Below are 20,640 nucleotides of genomic sequence, written 5' to 3'. Positions count from 1 at the left end.
CAGTGAGCTCCCAGTTCAAGGAGGGAGGCTACTGTGCCTACTAGCAATTCCAGTACAGTATCTTTCATGTGTTAATAAAGGATGTTCAAAATGTGATGGACACCTGGAGAAAGGGATGAATAGCTCCTCCTCCTGCAGAATGAAGTGAGAATTCTATTTAGCTCTCAGTGTAAAAAAAGCTAAATTGAATAGGATTATAGTATAATTCTGCATATGACTTGTGATTAAAAAAAGCAATGATTTTTTTTTAATAAGAGCTATGGTTTGTTGAGTAACTAGTGTGTGTCCAATACTTAACATATATTATTTTAATTAATCTATACAGAAACCCTTTGAAGTGGATGTATGAACCCCATGTATAATGGGATTATAGCTGGGGAAGGCAGGGTTAGCTAGGAAAGCGAAGCAAACAGCTCAGAACCCAACAGGCAGTAAATGAAAGTACAGGAATTTACCCTGGATTTGTCTGACTCCAGACCCTTAGCCTTTTCCACTATGCCATGTATTTTCCCTAACATTGTTATTAATTGTTAAATAATGTGAATTTGTTTAATATTTTAAAGGGAAGATCTATTTGATCTATGAAAAATCTGTGGATTTTTCATAAGTTTTAGCACTGCAGGTCAGTTATTCTGATATTAAGGTGATGGTTTATATCTTTATTTATCATTTAAAATCTCTTTACTTTGGATTTCTAGTAAGTCCACTTCCATTGAGAATTGGTGACAAAAGAAGAGAAAGTAGAAGGATGGATTAAAATAAGATTTGCAGTATTAAAAGTACAGCAATGTGTTTTAGGGTATCACTATTACTTGAAAGTACACTGATGCTTTTATGCTTAAACAAGTTTTTTAAATGAGTCCACACACTTAAAAAGAGTTTATGATATCTTAGAATAATTGGAGCAACTGCCAGACTCCTTGTCTATATCAAGAATTTCTGTCCTAGAAGATACTTTTTCTGTACAAGAATTACAGTTACTTCCATCTGATGCTAGACATACTTTTTAGCATTAAACTAGAGGATCATTTAGAGAAGCCATGTTTTATTCAGTTAAGTCTAGGAAACACACTAAAAGGTACATTCTCTATTACTTCCTGGAGGCTAATTGGGATGTAAGTCTGAGATCTGAACACTACTGGTAGCTTCTGCTTAGATGTCTGCTTCAAGTCTTACCTAAGTTTTCCACAGGAACTTGGAGTTTTTAACTATAAGCATTTCAAAGTGGTTGACATAGAGAGGTATTTAGATTTCTTCTTATTAAGATGAAAAATGTAGATAGAAGCCAATTGACAGTACAGAGGCCATTTCGGTTAGGAGCCTTCTGCAGTCTTTATCTTGTTACCCTTCTGGGATACTAAGGAGGTTAAGATCTCCAGCCTTTGTGAAAAGGGCTCTTTGGAATTGTGAATATGACCTCAAACAGGAGAGAGGTATGAAAGCACATTGCCTGTAGAGATTTTTCCTGAATTGGCCAGGTAGTTGCCAAATAGTCTGAAACCAGAGCCCAGGTCAGGAACTGCAGCTTCCAGTAAGTTATTCTATGAAAATTTATACTTTTTTTTTTTCCTTTTTTGTGTGTGTATGTTTGTTTCGTTTTAAATGTATAGGAAGCTAGGTGAAATTGCTTACTGTAATCAGCAAGTTCTTATGGTATAGGCTAGAGAAAAAAAATCAGAGGGGATAGCTAGATTAATCATTGGAATCTACAGGCAATCCAAAAACCTCAATTCAGGTGATCACTTTAGCCATTTTGTTCCCAATAAGTGTTTTCCAGTCTTAACCAAAAGTGTTAATCAGAAAGCAGAGATGACTGAGTTGAATGCTGCTGGATCTCTCTATTACCGATAAGTCAAGAATTGGAAGGCAACATGGGTCTGAGTAAAAAGCCCAACATAGCTTGGGTGGCAAGGATTAGGGAGACATTTGAGAAAAGGGGATAGAAAAGAACAGAGACTCAGAGAAAGAAAAAAAAAACATGAAAACTACTTAGTCACAATAGAATGGTTGTGCTGGTTTATGACTGCAGGGAAGATTAGAATGGTAGGCCTTCTTAAGGTGCGCATATTTTCATGTGTTTTATTTTTAAACGGATTTTAACTTTTTAATTTCTTGTTCTTTGTCTTTTTTGGAAAATCATTTTAGGAAATATTTTAGGAGTAAAGAGGAATAATTTAAGAAGCATAACTGAGACAGGCAATAAAAATTATATTATACTGTGTTTTGCCTGGAGTCCTGGGAGGCCAATATTAATATCTTTGTAGTTTCCAAGAGACAAAGGTAGAATGAAAGGGCCAGAATTCTATATTTGAAAGTGTGGGGAATGAGGATGGATATGATAGAAGCAAACAAACTGTGAAGGATGTGAATAGAGTGTCCCTTACATCTCAGAGTGCCTGCACTCATGAGCCCCAGGGTATGGTGAGTCAAGAACTGACTCGAATACACAAACTCTATAGACTGATAAATAGTCCTTGCCCTCACAGGGTGAGTAACTGTGAGAAGTACAAGGCCATATAACTTTATAGTCTGGATACTACGTTTTTGGAACCTCTTACTTCATGAGATTATACAGATAAAAATGGGAATTATTTCAGGAAATATTTAGATAAATTCATGAAAGACAGTTTTATAAGAAAATAAGAGGGAGATAGAGATCTTTGGTTATTGACAACAAATCTGATAATGGTAGCTATTATTTGTTATTAAGCACTGTGTTCAATAGACACTTTTTTTTTTTACATTATTTTATGTGATGCTTTTAATACCATGAGATATTTGTTGGCCACATTTTACAAATGAGGAAACTGAAGCTTAGAGAAGTGAAGTAACTTGCCTAAATTTACCAGTAAGTGTAAATGGCATTAGGCCGAGGCATTCTGAGCCCACATCCTAAACTCTTCAATATGTATCACTTTTCTGAGTATGGAGAGATAAAAACTTTTCTTCTGTAGAATATATCTCAATATATTAGTAAACAGTCTCATTAGTAAACAATGAAATAACATTAAAACTTACATCATGAAGACCATTTCATATCCACCAAAATGATAAAAATTAAAAGCCTGGCAATTCCAAATGCTGGTGAGAATGTGAAGTAACCAGAACTCTTGTTTACTGCTTGTGAGATGTAAACTGGGCCATCTGCTTCCAATAATGGTTGGGCATTACACTGCTGAATTCTTGTCCAATTTGGGGCCCATCAACAAAATGTATTTTAATTACGTTTAGATAATGTAATTGGTGATGGAGTAAGGGGGAAGCATCTAATTAAAATAATTCTGAGTAAGAAAATGGAAAAGATAATACATATTTAAAGGACTTGGACTTAAAGGGACAATTTTAGCTGTATTTTTGTCATAAGGTAGAAGTTGGGAATTATGGTATCTATTTGTATAAGTTCACTCAAGAAAGAGAAGTGTAATGTGGAGCTGTTGGAGAATAACTTAAGTTGTATTGTACCTGAATCTTAAGTGGTGTATACTTTATCCAACTTGTTTTCTCCTTTTCTGTATATGGCCTCCAATCTTGGTATATTTTGATGTTAGCTAAAATTTTCAGTTGCTAATAAAGGCAAATTCACTAGCATGTAGGAGATTTGATAAATGGGGCCACTGAAATTCAAATTAAATTAGGGTAGGTATCCCAAAATGAAATTCTATGCACTACATTTGCCAAACATACAACTTTTCTAGGACGTTACCTCTAGTGAATGTAAAAATACCTGAGCATTCATGTGATTTCTCCTCACACATCCTCTTTCATAATCTAATATTCTATCAGGAACACTTAAGTCCAAATGGGAAAGAATATATCTGTGTTTTCCAAAGAAATTTTAACATCACTTCAGCCATCGAGTTTGCATGCTGATTTATGCTATGATTTTTTTCAGGGAAGACTAGGAGAGCTCGAGTTGCAGTTAAAACATGGAAAAGAAGGACCTGAGGAGGTGCAGTACAAAAAAAGCACAGCCTGGCTCTGGTAAGGGTTGGTGTTCAGCTGCTCATTATTTGTCATGGGAAGTGAGGTATGAGGGGAAAGGTAACTACTTTAAAGGGTTTAAGATTGGCGGGAGTAACTTCTGTATGAGCCTGAAGGGCAACAAGATGTGTTTTTTTTTTTTTTTTTGCCATTCCCTAGATATAAGATGGAGAGCTTTATTTATAAATTACACACACACACACACACACACACACAGACATTCTAAAACAATATGGAAACAGTTTGTTTTTTCCCTTTTCCACCTGTAACTGATTATTTTATATGCTTTTGAATGAAAAATTCTGTTTTTCCCACTCCATTCATTGCTTTCCTACCTCACATGTAGTCAAGGATTACTTCTCCCTTCCTCTGCTCCCCTCTTCCCCAAGACGTAATTATTAGGAGCAACTTTACCATGTCATGGCTTTACATTTCCTAGAGAACTCCCACTATGTTATCTAGAAATACGTAAGTGCTCACTCATTAAAAGCAACTTAAAATGTTACATGGGTGGAGAAGAACACCCTATCAGATTTGTGTTTCACCAGCCTAAGTGTAAGTAAAGTGCCTCAAGTGTAAATGGCATTGTCTCAACCAAAGCTTGCTTTAATCTAAAAATCTGGCCAAAGGGTATTTGCTTATAGGTTTTCATTGACTGATAATTGGCTCATGTAGAAAAGCAGAAACTGTGTGTTTGATTAATTATATTCTAAATTATATTTTCTAGATTTATTTAAAAAAGCAATGAAGTTTAAAACGTTATGATACTGGATTTAGGATTAGAGGGTTTTGCTGCCTATTTACTCTTTTGCATCTATTTTTAATTTTATCATCTGAAAGCAATAATTGGTGAGAGTAGTATATTGGCTAAGTTCTTTAAAATACATGGAGAGACCTATGGATATATATTCCTGGTGAAACTCATGGGCCGTGTTTATATGAGTATAAAGGAGATAGGTCCCTAGAAATTTCTTAAGAATTATAGACTGGATGCAGTGGTTCATGCCTGTAGTCCCAGCACTTTGGGAGGCCAAGGCAGGTGGATCATTTGAGCCCAGGAGTTCAAGACCAGCCTGGGCAACATGGAGGAACCCTGTCTTTCAAAAAAAAAAAACAAAACCAGAATGATATAGTTAAATCTGCAGTAACTGATAAGCTACCTTGAAGTGAACTCTTCAGCATCCTTACTCAATTGAAACACAATCCCAAAGTGAAGTAAAGTCATCACTTGATTTATTGTTTCAAAAAGTGTTTATTGTTTGTCATGTGCCAGGTACTGTTCTAAGCACAGAAGAACAGCATTGAACAAAGCCCCTTCTTTGTCCTTCCAAAGTTTATACTTGAGTAGATGGAAATGTATAATAAGCAAACAAACATAGGGAATATGATAGAAATTGATTGATGGAAGAAAAATAAAACATGAAACATGATAGAGGGAGTAGAGAATGAATGAGGCTTGGGGGAGGTTGCAGGGTGGCATTATCCTTTTCTGTAGGGTGTTCAGGAGTCTCTTTAATGATACGACATTTGAATGAGACCTGAAAGAAGTGGTGGAGTGAGCCAAGCTGATATCTGGAGAAGAGCGTTCTAGGAAAAAGAAACAGTGAATTCTTCATAGGCCCTGGGTGTGTACCTGGCAATGCTTGCGTGGCATGGATGAGAGCAAGGATGGAAGTAGTAGACATGAGAGCAGAGAAGTTTGGGAGATCACAGGGTGGAGAGTCTTTGTTGGTACGAAGAGGACTTTGTGAGTGAGGTGGAGAAATATTGGCAGATCTTAATCAGAGGATCTGACTCATGATTTAAAATTTAGCTGTTATGTTGAAAATATACTTTGGGGGCCATGGTGAGGAGTCTGTTGTAATAATTTAGGCAAGAGATAATAGTGTTTTAGATTAGGATATTAGTGGTGGACAATTAAATTGATTTTGATTCTTTTTTAAGGCACATAGATGTTTTAAATGCTAATAATTGAAATGAATGATGTGAAAGAAAGAAATAAAGATAACCCAAGATTTTAACTCTAAACAACAGTATGGAATTTCCATTTAAGACAAGGAAGACTAGAGAAAAGCAGATCTGCATAGGGTAGGAATCAGGTTTCCAACTTGGGCCTGAGATGCCTCATTAGCCTCCAATTAAAGATAGCAAACAGGTTGTTGACTAGTCTAGAGTTCTAAGGAGAGCTCAGTGCTAGAGAGATGAGTTTAGGAAATGTCGGCATATTGATAGTATTTAAATTCATGATGCTGGATGAGGTCACCTAGGGATTGTGTAACTAAAGAGATTTCCAAAGATTGAGGCCTGGTTCTATCTTTAGAGGTGGGGAAGATGAAGAGGGAACCTATAAAGCAGATGGAAAATTAGTTATCAGTGATGTAGGAAGAGAACAAAAAGAGAGTAAAATCTTAAAAGCCAAGGAAAGAAGGCCTTATAAGAAAGGAGCAACCAGCTGTGTCAAATGCTGCTGATAGGCAGCCAAAGATAGGGACTGAGAATTGAGCATTAGATTCAGTGTCTTGAAAATAATTGGTGATCGTGACAGGAGCTCTTTTGGTAGAGTTGTTGAGGTAAAAGCCAGGTTACAGAAGGACCTAGAGAGTGGAAGGAAGTAACTAGGGTCATCAAGCATAAATAATCTTTTACAGGAGTTTTGATGTATAACAGACCAAGAAATGGGCAACAGCTGGAGGGCTTGTTCTTCTTTCTTCTTTTAGAGAGTGGTTACTACAGTATGTTCACATGCTAAGGGGAGTAATACAAGTAGACATGGAAAAATTGGTGATGCAGCAGAGAGGAGGGAGTAGAGAGGGAGCTCTAGTGTACAAATGGAAGGTTTGACCTTAGATATAAGTATACATAGATCATCATTTGTAAATATTCCACATTGACACATGAACTATTACATTGAATGGACTATATGCCATTTAGGAATACAGAAATTAGACAATATATTTTAGAGAAATTTACAGTCAAATGCTTTTAAAAAATACAAGATTAAGGTCTGTAGGATGTGTTGCACCTGTGTGAAAAACTTGGCTCTCAAGAATGGCTCATTCTCAGAGTGCTGAATAGCTAAAAGTTTATTATATATCAAATGCAAATATTTATGAATGTCAATATAATTTATATTTAAATACAACAACTTTATAATATCTATAAAACCTTTGAATTTATAAAATTCAAAGTGTATATTGAAAATGATCCATTTAAAAAAGTAAATTTTACAGCCAGTGGTTGTTTTTTACTTTATCTTGAAAATTCTATATATAATTAAAAAATTAGGGCCTATAAATATTTGAATTGTGCATACCTTCTTTCCAACCCACAAGTATAATTATTTTCTTTTGGCTTTCCCATGATGATAGAACCAAAGTTTGAAATTGCATTTTCTATACACACATAGCAACTCTTTCATATATACAATTTGGAAATTGGAAAATGATATTTTAGTGAGCTCACATGTGAAAAAGAGAATTTCTGAGTCAGTTTGGGCTTCTAAATACCACCACATTGAAATGATGAGGATTTCAATATATGAATTTGTGGGGGAGGCAAACATTCAGTCCATTGAAGAGAGTAATATAATGGATACTTGTATATAATGGACACTCCATCTGAGATGATACTGGTAGTACATGCCCCCTCAATTACACATTCACCTCCTCCCTACCTCTACTCAGTGACCTTATGAACAGAAAGGTGAAACTGTGTTTGAAGCAAAGCCCTTATTATAGTTCTTTCACCTTACACTAAAATTCTACGTCTATAGTTTTAAGATCAGGAGTCATTGCTGGAGGTTCTTATTAATTGATGAAAAAGAGAAAGGAATGAGTTCTTGTTCTAACATAAACTCATATTTGTTTTCCATCTTTATTTCAGGATTAGAGACATGCTGACTGACGAGATCACCAAGACAGCTGCAAAGTAAGATCCATTTAGTCTCTTATCAAACATTTCTTATAAATACTTTTTCCTGGCAGGTACATACATTTCCTCCTTTTAGGGCATTTCATAACTTTAAGGATTTTAGAGTACTTTTAAATTATTTTTAAAAAATTGTTACCCTTTCTTATAATAGGTGAATTCTTATGACATGTCTTTTTGTGAAAATACATAGGGATTGGTACCAGATGTAACTTTTACATCAGGAGTCACTGAAGTTGAGCCCTTGCTGTATACCTAACAAATGACATATGCTTTCAAAGGATTGTCATTTAGTTCAAGGGGATAAAAAAAGAAAAGAAAAGAAATCCTTGCTAATCTGAGTTATGTGGGTAGTACTTCATTTTGTTCCATTGGTGTTACTGAGTTCAGCATATCTAAAAATTGAATTTTTAAATAGTAGAATCTAATGCAAAGGCCCATTAAAAAGGCAAAAAGGGCAGTTTTAGTCATATGCTTATGGTTTTAACAAAAATTACTTGAGTGTCACTGCCTTGATGCTTTTTATTTACCTTAAGTCAACTCTCACTAAAAAATTATACCTGAATGAACTTGCTTGAACAATCTCTTCAGATTCCTTTGTTAATAAGCTGACTAACTGTTCCTGGCAGTAAGTTACATGCCACTTACACTCATTTCCTTCCACCGTCTCCTCTAACTGCTGCCATTTCTGTTTCTCTCCTTTCTTTTTAGCCTCAAACTAACATAGATACACCTTTGACCCAGAGGTTTTCATGTACTGAAAGTCCGTATCATCTAGAAATTTTAAATTGTAGTATAGTTTATCCTTTTCCTGTCCCAAAATCTTCTGTAGCTAAATAGGTTTTGCCTTAAAAACAAAACAAAATAAAAACAAAAAATGATCTACCTTAGAGTTTGCTTTCTATCAGTAATTTCTTAAACAGATACTACCTGTGAAGTCTGATCTCAGCAGATTGTCACTGTTCAGCCTCGTGTCTTCTGGATAAAGAGAAATAGAAGTGACAGTCCTCCCCTGACTCAGTCCCATGGAAGGCACTGGGAAATATCTGTTGACAAAATGAAAACTAAAGTACAGAGAACTTAGAGACTCATTCATGTCTGTTTTCCAGTTTGGTGAATTGCAGACACAGTGGGAGAGGGCTGAGTTGCATATCAGAGGGGGAGAGGGTGCTGAGATGAGAATGTAGGCTGTCTTTGACTTTTACCTTTCATAGTTTGTTCTCTTATGTAGTCTACTTATATCCTTTTAAGAGCAGTGCTCTGACATTTGCAGCCAAAAGCTTGAATGAAGAAGAAACTACCAACTTTCTACTAAAGCAAACTATGATTTCTCCCATCTAGTAGCTATTGCAATTTTTCATACTAAAATTTTATTCCAATGTGACTATAATCTTAGATTCACAAAGCATCACTGTGTGACTAATACCTAAAGGAAGTGTGTTCACATTTTCAGTGATATAGAGTAAAAATAATTCATGTTCTCATGGCATTACCTTCTCATCAAAACTTACAAAGTATCTTGTAGACCTTATTTTAATAAAGCAATCCTGACAAGACTAGGAATGGCAGCAAGTGAATAAGAGATATTTTAGATCCAGAGGCTGAGAGATGGGTCATAGAGCAGGGGAAAAGAATCATTTTGTCACCTTCTCTTTGCTTCTTCCCACTGGCTTCCTCTAACCCTGTGAGGCCTTCACCATTGCCCCTTGCCAGCTTAGCTCTCCATTCTGTAGCTATACAGCTGTCACAGCTGATTTGGGTCAGGGTAGGCCTTTTGTTCAGAGCTAGAAGTTAAATGCAAAAAGTAAAATACCAATCCTGGGATGATCCTAATTTGTTCATTTAAGAACATTTTTAAAGCTTCAAGGATAGAGCTAAGGGAGAATCAGAACACATATAAACCTGATAATTGATGTAAATTTAATTCCATTATTATTTATTAAACAGATTTAAACCTGAAGATAAAAATCCCTGAAATACTGAGTCACTTTACTAATATGTAATGTAATACTTTGTTCCTAAGAAAGCATTATTGTAGCTCATCCTTCCTTGTGCTTTTTAATTAGGTTAATAACATCATTTTGTTTTAAAGGATAATTTAATTAAAATGTCAGTGGTGTTGCATAGATAAATACTGTACCAATGCTGACATGTTATTATGCAAATTAGTTGCTGTCGTTTGACTGGTAGGGGATAGTTATTTGAGCAACAAGGAGATGAGTTTTTACTGAACCAGTTATAGATTCCCACTTCTCCAGCTCCTCCTTGAATTTGTTTTACTAAGTATGTATTGAGTACCTTCTCTCCATAATTCATTGTGGTAGGCATGAAGGGAACACGAAGATGATGAAGAATTACTCCTGGTACCTTTGTGAAATAGGTAATTTGGCCTAGGGCTGCATTGTGTAGAGTGGACTAGATTTTTAATTCAAAGATTGTTGTCCAAATATGCATGCGTTCATCTTGCAACCAAAGATCTTATTACCAGTGGCTTTAAATAAATTTTTCTCCATTACTTAAGAATAATACATACTCAGGTATGTCAACACTAGTGAAGGATTTGAAATAAAATAGTTGTTAGTACTGTTTTCAAACTGAGGCTAATTTCTTTCAGAATTTTGGGGTTAAAAATGACTTTTTATGTTATCTTATCTAATACCTTGGTTTTATGACATTTAATACCCAGATTCTAGTGACCTTGTGTTTTCTGCAGGGTAATAAAAACTGAGAATCTAATTAGCATACCACTCAAAATTTAAAACTATTTTTAAAACTCACCTTTAGGGATTCATGACCATTTTGCTGTAGGAGAGGCCTCAGGACATTTTGTGAACAGAAAGAGATAATTTTAGAAATAAAATATTTAGTTTTGTTTTTGTTAAATGATTTTATGGCTAGGGCATCTAGGAATGACCACATCTCACTTGTTTCCTTGTGTTTGCTTAGTGTTTCTTATTAGCTATATAAGCACTCAGTAATTGTCTTTGCAGAACTCTAGCAAAACCCAGGTTGGAACTATCTGCTTACACCTCAAGGTTTCCTTCCCATTTTGTCTTCCAACCCTCCCCATTATAAATGTTGATGTCTTACTAACTTTTGACCGGCCTCATGGAGGAATAAACTGAGGTGGGGCGGGGTGAACAAAATGATCATGCCTTCAAGCCTTCACAGAGCTTAACCATTCTAAAGTGAAAGGGAGAGATGGAAGGAGAGATGGGTGAGTAGATTGATGGAAGGACTTGTTAATGGCAAGTCCTGAGTCTCATTCTTACCAAATGGAAGCAGAATTGCAAGAACACATGTATACACCAACAATTTAATACCCACTGACTCAAGTGTTCAATTGTGACTGCGGCTTGGGACTGGAGGTAGTAGGCTTGTTTAGGGAGCAGGGTTGAATATCTTCCTTATCCCTCATATCTGTTCTATTCCTGCCCTGAGCTAAGCAGGAAGTGGTTCTTGGAGCATACACTGAATTCAGAGTCAGGTTTCAAATCCAGATTTTGGGGAACATTGTCTGTATTTATGGAAACCCACATTGTAGGACTGAGAATGGAACTATCTGATGGTATGGGAGCTCTATTACTGGAGTTCTGTTATAACAGAATTGGCAATCCTAGGGCATCTCATTGGTGCCCCATAGGGGACTTTATAGGATCAGCTTAGAGTTATATAATAATATTAAATGCACATTTTCAAGTGGTAAGTATATTTAAAAGGTTCAGGTTTTTATGTTCAATTCAGAAGTCAAACATAAGAGTTTCTTGCTAATATTAGAAGGCTACCATTTAGATGATTTCAAAAGACAACTTTCAGTCCAAATAGTCTAAAAACAGTCCTTTTTTATTTGCATCCTATCTGGGGTCTCCAGATAGGATTATATTACAAACTGGCCTTAAGGTTGATAGCTTTGCCATATTAAGAGAAAGGAGAGGATTAATAATAAGTGAGAAAAGCTGCTATGTGTCAAGTTGTAAGGTATGCAGTCTGAATTGGTTTGCTTGAAGCCAGTTCAACATACCAGAGCTTCAGAAAAGCCAACGGCCATTCTATTCTGCTGGGTTTATTGATATAACTGTCTTGGTTATGTTTTTAGAACAAATCAATATTTTTAAATTGGCCAAAGATGACACAGAAGAGAGCCTAGGAAATGTAATGTTAAATGATGAAATAAAAATTTAGGAAGAATCAACTTACTAAGCTTGGATTTTTCAGTTATAAAAAGGCATAATGACCCGTACATTGATAAGAAGAGTTCAGAATCAGCTCTAGAGTCAGAAGGGAAGGAAAGAAACTGTTGGCTTCAGGGAACAAACAGACCTACATTTACAAGACTTTGTAAAGGAATACAAGTTGCTTTTTGAGTTCATCTACCCTCCTATATTATTAGCTCTTTCTCTTCTCCTAGTTTAATACCAAAGTTCCCTGTTGAAAATTTTTTCCTTTTGAACAGGGAGAGTCCAGTAGTGAAAGGCAATGCGCTGTTGGCCCTAAGCAGCCTTGCAGTCGTCGTATGTAGACATGAAGCCAGCCTCTCCTCAGACTCTGATGGGCTCCTGGAGGTTAGTTGTGGTGATTTAAACAATTGGGCTTTCGTTGTATCTTTTTAGGCCTGGTTTTAGGTAGCCTGGCTGTAGGCCTACAGCGTTAGATTCTGTGATTATGGCACCAAGTTATAGTATTTAATGGGCCTTTATACTGTGAACCTTAGTGTCTTCCTGACTTTACTGCTTTTCTGTTTTCCTTTATCCATCACAGTTAAGTGGTCATTTCTATTTGAAGGCGCCAAAAGGGGTTATCTTTTTGTGATTACATCAATAGTAACCAATCTTACGAGGATAACTAGGCTTACTGAAAGTGAACAATGCTGTCAAAATGATAAATAAGCAGTGTTTATTGACTGAAAAAAATGTACTTTGCATTTTAATTGTAGATGTCAATGACAAAGTGCCTATTCATTTTTGCAAGGCAGTTATTTCTTAATTAAACGTGGTGAACTGGCCACTGTTCATTTCCAGTGTACTTTCTTGGATAATTTATATCTGTCTAAATAAAAAGGCATGGATTTATTCTTGTTTTAAGTCTTATTATGTGGTAGCTATCACCATCTAGAGACAATATAACTGAATTGTTAAAAAATAAAGGCTTTGGAATAGTAAAGTCTTGTATTTAGATCCTATTACTTCCACCTACTACCTCTATGGCATATTTGTAGCAATTTCCTCTTTTAGAGCCTATTTCCCCATCTATAAAATGGAAGGATAACAACACTCACCAGATAGGATTATCAGAAGGATTAAATGAATTAATATATGTAAAGCACAGCAGCTCATAGATGCTAAGCTCTCATTAATAATAGGCTTTCAAAGTTATTCAGTCTGTCTCTGTCCTCAAGGAGTATCTTATGGGCTATCTGTATTCTTTTTTTCTTTTATTGTGGGATTTTTTGGTGGTACACTAAAAAAAACAATTTTAATGACTCATTTAAACAAAAAAGGAACAGGAAGTATATGGAATCTAGAAGCCCATGGAATTGAAGGCAAAGCTTAAAAACTGAGTTTTGGGAAGAACAAGAACCAAGGCAAGTTGGGGAGTCCAGACTACAGGTACTAACAAAACATCTCTGCAGACCACCTCCAGTGGGCCAGGACAACCTCAGTCATTTATTGTCCTTGTATCACTTACTTAAAATTCAGAGTCCCTTGGGTCCTAGGCCTACCCTTTGGATAGTGTAGGACAGCTAGCTTAATGGAACGTTTAACTAACCTTCAAATGGTGGGGAAGATGGAACTCTACAAAAGTTTCTATTACCAGTAAGCAGAGAATAGATGCTGTGTGGCAAAAGCCACAGATATATATCACATATAGGGAAGGGAAAGAGGCCAAAGGATTATTGCAAGAATGATACTAGTTTATTATGCTGTGAAAATTTGCTTTTAAACTTAGAACCTTCTGATAAGAAAGATGGACATTTTATAGAGAAGAAATGTTTCATGTCTTTCAAAGAGCCATGGAATATTTTAGCAGAGGCAACATGCTGCCTAGATCTACAACCTAAAAAGTCAGTGCCTCTTTTTATGATCCTTTCACTTTGGTGTTATTTTTGTCAAACTATCAGTTATACGGTAATTTTCCCCAGTAATAATGGAGTCTAGCTCAGAGTTTGATTTCCAGCCTCTCTTACTTTCTCCTCCCCACCAACACACCTCAACACACATTGAGAAGGCACACAGTCCAATGATAGGGCTTTGCTTTTATTTGTGATGATCTTGTCTTTGGCTATTGCTCAATGCAAATTCAAGACCTCTTTATTTGATTAAAGTTGAAACTTTCAAACATTATTCAAATCTGCATATGACCACCAACAAAAGATCTGAAGATGTAAGAGCCATGTTTGATTTAAGGATTTACAAGAAATCCAAGGACATAACCATGGATGACGTTTATAGTTTGCACCACCTGAGAGTTGCCATATGACTTAATGAATGCTTTTGACATCCATGGTTATGAGTGACTTTAATAACCAAGTTTTATTTTTAATGAGTGGGGTTTTGTTGTTTTGTTTTTGTGTTTTCTCTTTCCTCTTCTTTTTCAAACTGAATATAATTCATGTTTTCTATCTAATCTTTAAGTTAACTGGGCAAATGTTGTCAAGATTCTTGAAACGGCAACTAAATGGTAATTGTCACCAGAAATGCTAGACATGTTGATCAGAATTTTGTGGGCTGTTTATTGTCTCCTTTGTCAAATAAGAAGTCATAGAATTGAGAAATTTTGAGTTGTGTTTTTTTCACATCTCCCATTTTAACCTCCGCATTACACAGGAGAGCTCTGAAGGGCTCTTGAATTGTTCTATTTTGCAGCCTCTGTCCTCTTGCTTCTGCTAACTCGTGCATAAAAGGTAATCTTACTTCTTTTGGGGCACAGGTGAGGATGTATATTTGTCAGTTACCTGTACACCTCATATATGCATGCTCATAGTCCAAGCAAATGAAGTTTACTTTTTGATAACCGCACTTTATTGTTTCATATAGAAGGGGGTTGTACCCTGGATTTAGAAATGATCTTTAGATTTGTTTTCTTTTTTCCATAATCATTTCCTGTTTTTATTCATCTGCAGGTTCAACCTAATTTCCTTTCAATGAAAGATTGGATTTCCATGGTACTTGATACTCTCTTGGTCATTGTGGATAGCCATTACCAACCCAGAGGGCAACTTCTCTCCTGGTTTTATTATGTAAGTACAAAAAATAAATAATCAGAAAACTCAGGGGTTGACTCTTCTAACATCAGTTGTTCACATGAAATCCATTATATAGGCCGAAAGCGGTGGCTCACGCCTGTAATCCCAGCACTTTGGGAGGCTGAGGCAGGTGGATCACCTGAGGTTGGGAGTTCGAGATAAGGCTGACCAACATGGAGAAACCCCATCTCTACTAAAAATACAAAATTAGCTGGGCACGGTGGCGCATGCATGTAATCCCAGCTACTTGGGAGGCTGAGGCAGGAGAATGACTTGAACCCAGGAGGCGGAGGTTGCGGTGAGCCAAAATCATACCATTGCACTCCAGCCTGGGCAACGAGAGCAAAACTCTGTCTCCAAAAAAAAAATCCATTATATAGTGTAATTATTCTCTGCCCTGGCTATTTGTTAGAATCACCTGGGGAACTTTAAATACACATACACAAGAAATATTATATAAAAATATAAATATTTTATCTGTAAATTATGAGAAATATGTGTGTAAATATGTATGTATGTATATATGCATATATAATGTGAAATATATGTATGGAAATATATATATGTGTAAAAGAAATACTGATGTATAGTTCCCACTGCTGATTTAATTGCTCATGGATTAATTTCAGGCATCAGCATTTTGAGAGCTCTCTCTGTTATTCTAATGTGTAGTCAGGGTCAAGAGCTACAGTTGTAGTAGAGTAAATGTTGGCTGAAATATGGGGATTCCAAGTTTCTAGTCATAGTTTTTTTCATTTCAGGTTGTGTGACCTTGGGCAATTTACTCAACCTCTTTGAGCCTTTTTGTCCTTATTTATAAAATGAAGGAATTGAACATTATTAGCAATTGTAGCCCTTGCTCCTAATGAAAGTAAAAATTAATGCTTTGCCAACTTTCTAAAAGATTGTGAAGATCAAATAATACACTTTATGTAAAAATGTTTTGAAAACTGTGAAATACTCTGTAAATACAAAGTTAATGTTGTTGATCATTTAAAAAAAAAAGCCACAAGCCACCTGTTACCTATCCTCAGTCTTAATGGTTGTATTCTAAGATTTGAAGCAAAAATGAGAAAACACTATTTTGTTTAGGTTTCCTTTTCCTTTTATTGGCCGTAGTGCATGCTTTATTTCTGTATCTGTGTAGAACTATTTTGGTCCTACTCTATTGCTATCCATTGCCTAAGGAATTATAATGATCATGGGACAATCAGCTGAGTGGCAGAGGATTATAGCTGATTTTAATAAAAATATAACACAGATTCTGAACTGTTGCTAAGATCACGAATTTAGCCTAAAACGTCATTGCCTAAGGTATTCTCTGTATATTGTGTGTGCCACTGTCCTCTTGCCCTTGGGAAGATCCGGTATGTATTCATCTGGGGCTTTGGGTTTAGAGCTAGATTTTTAACCATAGTTGAGGTAAAACAATGACTTACCAGATGATGTAGAATTAAATTGGAAGGTAAATTTTGCTCAAAATGTTAATTTCTTAATGATGATTTGCTTTCTGTCAGAAGTGTTCTTATTTCTTTAATGATGAATGAAACCTTTAGATACTTATATGGAGGTCTTTGTAATAACTATCTAGTTCAGATATTCACCAGAGCAGGACACTGTGAAATTTCTCATGTGCTACTTAGTTCTTGCAAACTAATAAAAATAATCTCTTTACTAGTCAGCTCTGATTGCCTCTTACCTTTGTGATTTTTGCATTACCGTACTTTTCAAAGCCCTGTTTCAAAAGTCACTTTATTTCCTGTGTGCTACCAGCTGGGTCATTTTGAGTAGCATTATTATTAAAATAGTGTTATATTAACTTAAAGTGTAACTTAGTACTTGTTTGATTTTTATCCTTAAAGTACCAAAGCTTAGAGAGCAAATGGGCCTAGAATTAAAAACACATTTTAATGTGCTTTGATTGCAAGGGACAACACCGCTTTTATGGTGTGTCTGAAATTTTAAATTGGATAATAGTGAGGAATGATAAATGGGCTTTCTTTCCCACTTGAGACATATTTGTATATGTATATAATGTCTGGTAGAGCTCTCTAACATGGGATTCTTATAGAAGCTGTTCATATTCAGCGGCTCTGTCATTTTATTAGGGCTGTTATTCATTTCTTTTCCCATAATTACATGTAGGAAGGGGCATATAGGGCTCTCCATTTCATTTTGAATAGCTGGTTATTGCTTTGTAACCAAAGGCTTTTAGGATTTCAACTTCCTTTTTAATTAAAAGGAATTAACCCCCTGTAGGAAATAATCCATCTATTGGGAAGTGTTCCCACCAAAAATTTTGGGAGATGTGCCAATAGATCCCTGTGCTAAATTTATACTTGTTTCTCCATAGTAAACTTAAACTCTTTTCCTCCCTTTTCCTTTCTTTCCTGGAAAACTCCTAGCTTTCTGGACATTTATAATGTGGCAAGCTCAGATAGATTCACTTTGGTGTTTTTTATTACATATACATGTGGGGTTTTAGGAACACTGAAATTGTTTCAAGCCTTATAGGAGGGAATTTATAACCTTTAAAAAGAAGGCACTTGTAATTTGTTTTTTCAAATTTAAAAGGATATTATTAATCCATTTTTTAGTAGCAAAATATTTCAATAATGAAAATATAACCTATAGACAAAAACATTTGGATTTTTAAAAAATACATTGTTTTGGGTGTTGGCAGGGGTGGATCTAAGAGAAGCTTGTATGGTTGTATAGTGCTTTTGCGATAGGTATGCTTCCTCAGGTTTTAAACAAAAGGCTAACCCCGTTTTCTTTCTTTGGCATGTCCTAGAAGTCCTATTCTGGTGAAAACACAGCTAGTGCCATTGCCCGTTCTGCTGCCGCCACGGCTTTGTCTCTCCTTGTGCCAGTTTTCATTATCTCTTGCAAAGAGAAGGTTGAGGAAATCGTGAACATGCTGACTGCCAGGTTACCTGGGAAACCAAGTGCTGATGAGTCTCAAGCCGTGCAAATCCACATGGGCCTTGCTTTAGGGATGTTTCTCTCTCGCTTGTGTGAAGAGAAACTCAGGTACAGTTTATTAAAATATTTCTGCTTTTCTTTGTGATTTTTTGCAAAGGATTTTGCACCCATATGCACATATACATAAACATTGTATCTGAGCAATACATGTTTGCTAAACTTTCTGAGATGGGCAAGTTGATCCTTTTTTCTTCTTTATGAGTACATTTACTTTTCTAAAATACCATCATGAGGGTATTAATGTATTTTAAGGGTTGCTAGTATTAAAATAAAAATCATCTCATGCTTAAATGAAAGCCCTGGGTACCTATGTATGGTAGACATGAAAAAAGTCTAATCTTATGGTGTTACAAGTAAAAAGCTTCTTTTTTTTCTGGTTATCTGGGATGAAAATAATTGCCAGCCTTTTATCGATATCACTGTAAAATGGTAAGAGAGGATTGGCATATATCTAGTGCCTGAGGGGTGTTGGGAGTCTCTGAATCACCTGAGAACTACATGTACCCAGCTTTAAATACTGCTTTTTTCCTGTGCCTTGGCCAAATTTTTATAATCCTTAAAGAGTCTTAATCTGTGCATATTATACTGTGTGCTTTGTTCACTTTGATTGCTCATTTTTGGACTGCTAACTTTACCCTTGAATGGAGCTAATGGAATAGACTCAGGTGGTAAATTCCACTGAATTGGAAAGGTTTTCTTCATGCATAAGTCTTCTTTAGTTTTGTTGTTCATACTGCTTATTCTTTATTTTATAGCAAATCTTAGAATTTTGTATATCTACATTGATTGTAGCAGGATACAACATGAATATTTGCTTATGAATATTTCGATGTCAGCAACTTGGTATTTGGCTCTGTTTTCCTTCATTGGAAATAAGATAGTAGGAAGAGGCATTCTGTTGTGATATTAGACGTCTTTTAAATTCCCCTGTTGGCAGAAATTCACTGTCCAAAGGCAAGAAATGGTGCTGGTGTGGATAAACTGGATGACACTATGCTCTATTTATTTCAGTTTGAGACCACTGATTAAGTTCTTCGCAAACAGCAGTATGTGAAACATCTATGTGAATTGCTATTGATTTGGGGGAATACCATTTTTCAGATGATCATTTTCAGCTCTTAGAAACGTCTGTCAGATGATTGGGATGATTCTCTTAGTCTTGGAGATTGTAAGTGCAGTGTGGCCAGAATATTCATTTTGTCCTGTTCACCATCACTGATAAATACGGGTCTTGTTTTGGAGATGAGTAAAAAAGTGCCCTTTGCATGTGATTTGACTGTTACATATCTTGTGTGTGTGACAGAACACAAAGTATTTTTAAAGACTTAAAACTTGAAAGTGATTTTTTCCCTTTGCTACTATGCTACAAATGACAGTCTCTTCACCATCTGTGTTCATGCTCTTTCTTTGGTAGCTTTTCAAGCAACATGTTTTGCAACTAAAAATGAGCCGTGGCAGTTTAATTCTAGGCAACTCATTTCATCCTATTCTGGCTGTGACTCCTTTCTTCACTAAGTTAGGAAGAGATGCTGCTTCTTTTAGGCTGACAAGCTTGCATTTGTGCTTAACTTAATCATGCTGCCTGGAGAAACCTGTAATGATTCCCCGAAAACACTTGACCCTGGTTCCTAGGTTGCCTTCCACCCCTGTCTGTCTGTCTGGAATTCACACCCAAAGGAAACCCTGGGCAAAGATATCAGGAAGCTCCTTCCTTAACTGAGCACCCCCAGAATAACTACAAATTTTGACTCTACCTTAACGTTCCTCTGTTTGATAGCATCCTCCTCCTCTGTAGGGCCTGTGTGTTAGTAATGCCATTACTAATGTAACTATTCATGGTTCCCATCTTCCCAGTTTGTTCCAATTGAGGAATCTGAAATATTTGCCTTTTGATACTAATAAATGTTTTACGAGGTAGTAACAGTGCTAACAGATAATTTCATTTTCTGAGAAAGTTTTAATTTTTTTCTAAAAGCGTTTTGAGAACTGTTGATTTTGACTAGTCGGTGTCATCAAATGTGTCCCAATGTAGTCCTTTAATGGGAGCAGAATTGGGACAGTATGTTGGTTTTCAGAGACTAAGAAATCACCATGTACAAGAGAATTATGAATCACATCTGTAATCGCAGCACTTTGGGAGGCTGAGGCAGGCAGATCGCTTGAGGCCAGGAGTTTGAGACCCATATGGCCAACATAGCAAAACCCAGTCTCTACTGAAAATACAGAACTTAGCCAGGCATGGTGGCGGATGCCTGTAGTCCCAGCTACTCAGGGAGCTAAGGCATGAGAATTGCTTGAGCCCAAGAGGCGGAGGTTGTAATGAGCTGACATTGTGCCACTGCCCTCCAGCCTGGGTGACAAAGCAAGACTCTGTCTCAAAAAAAAGAGATAATTATGAAAATAGCATGTTTTGCTAAGGCTTCTGAAAAAATCTCTTGAATTTAAGTTCCAGTGTAGAATTTATTCAGAAAAATACTGAATATTGTTCCACAGCTTCTTGCTTC

The 20,640-nt window shown here is 36.1% G+C and overlaps 1 protein-coding gene across 9 annotated transcripts in view; it reads left to right on the top strand.

Annotated features, from left to right (window-relative positions):
- Window positions 1–20,640, top strand: part of FOCAD (focadhesin) — a 315,851-nt gene that overhangs the window by 226,450 nt on the left and 68,761 nt on the right. For all 9 annotated transcript variants that reach the window (XR_010344245.1, XM_012449997.2, XM_064381096.1 and 6 more), the window contains 5 exons: window positions 3,893–3,981; window positions 7,864–7,908; window positions 12,362–12,470; window positions 15,029–15,145; window positions 17,946–18,184. Coding sequence is in view for 8 of the 9 variants with exons in the window: in XM_012449997.2 (XP_012305420.2) it covers window positions 3,893–3,981; window positions 7,864–7,908; window positions 12,362–12,470; window positions 15,029–15,145; window positions 17,946–18,184 (599 nt within the window). In the remaining variant the exon portion in view is untranslated. The remainder of the gene's footprint in view (window positions 1–3,892; window positions 3,982–7,863; window positions 7,909–12,361; window positions 12,471–15,028; window positions 15,146–17,945; window positions 18,185–20,640) is intronic.

The sequence above is a fragment of the Aotus nancymaae genome, unplaced genomic scaffold (genome assembly GCF_030222135.1).
Source record: "Aotus nancymaae isolate 86718 unplaced genomic scaffold, 86718_ANA_hifiasm-v0.15.2.pri h1tg000003l, whole genome shotgun sequence".
Classification (NCBI taxonomy): domain Eukaryota; kingdom Metazoa; phylum Chordata; class Mammalia; order Primates; family Aotidae; genus Aotus; species Aotus nancymaae.
This window is presented reverse-complemented; position numbering and strand designations above follow the sequence as displayed.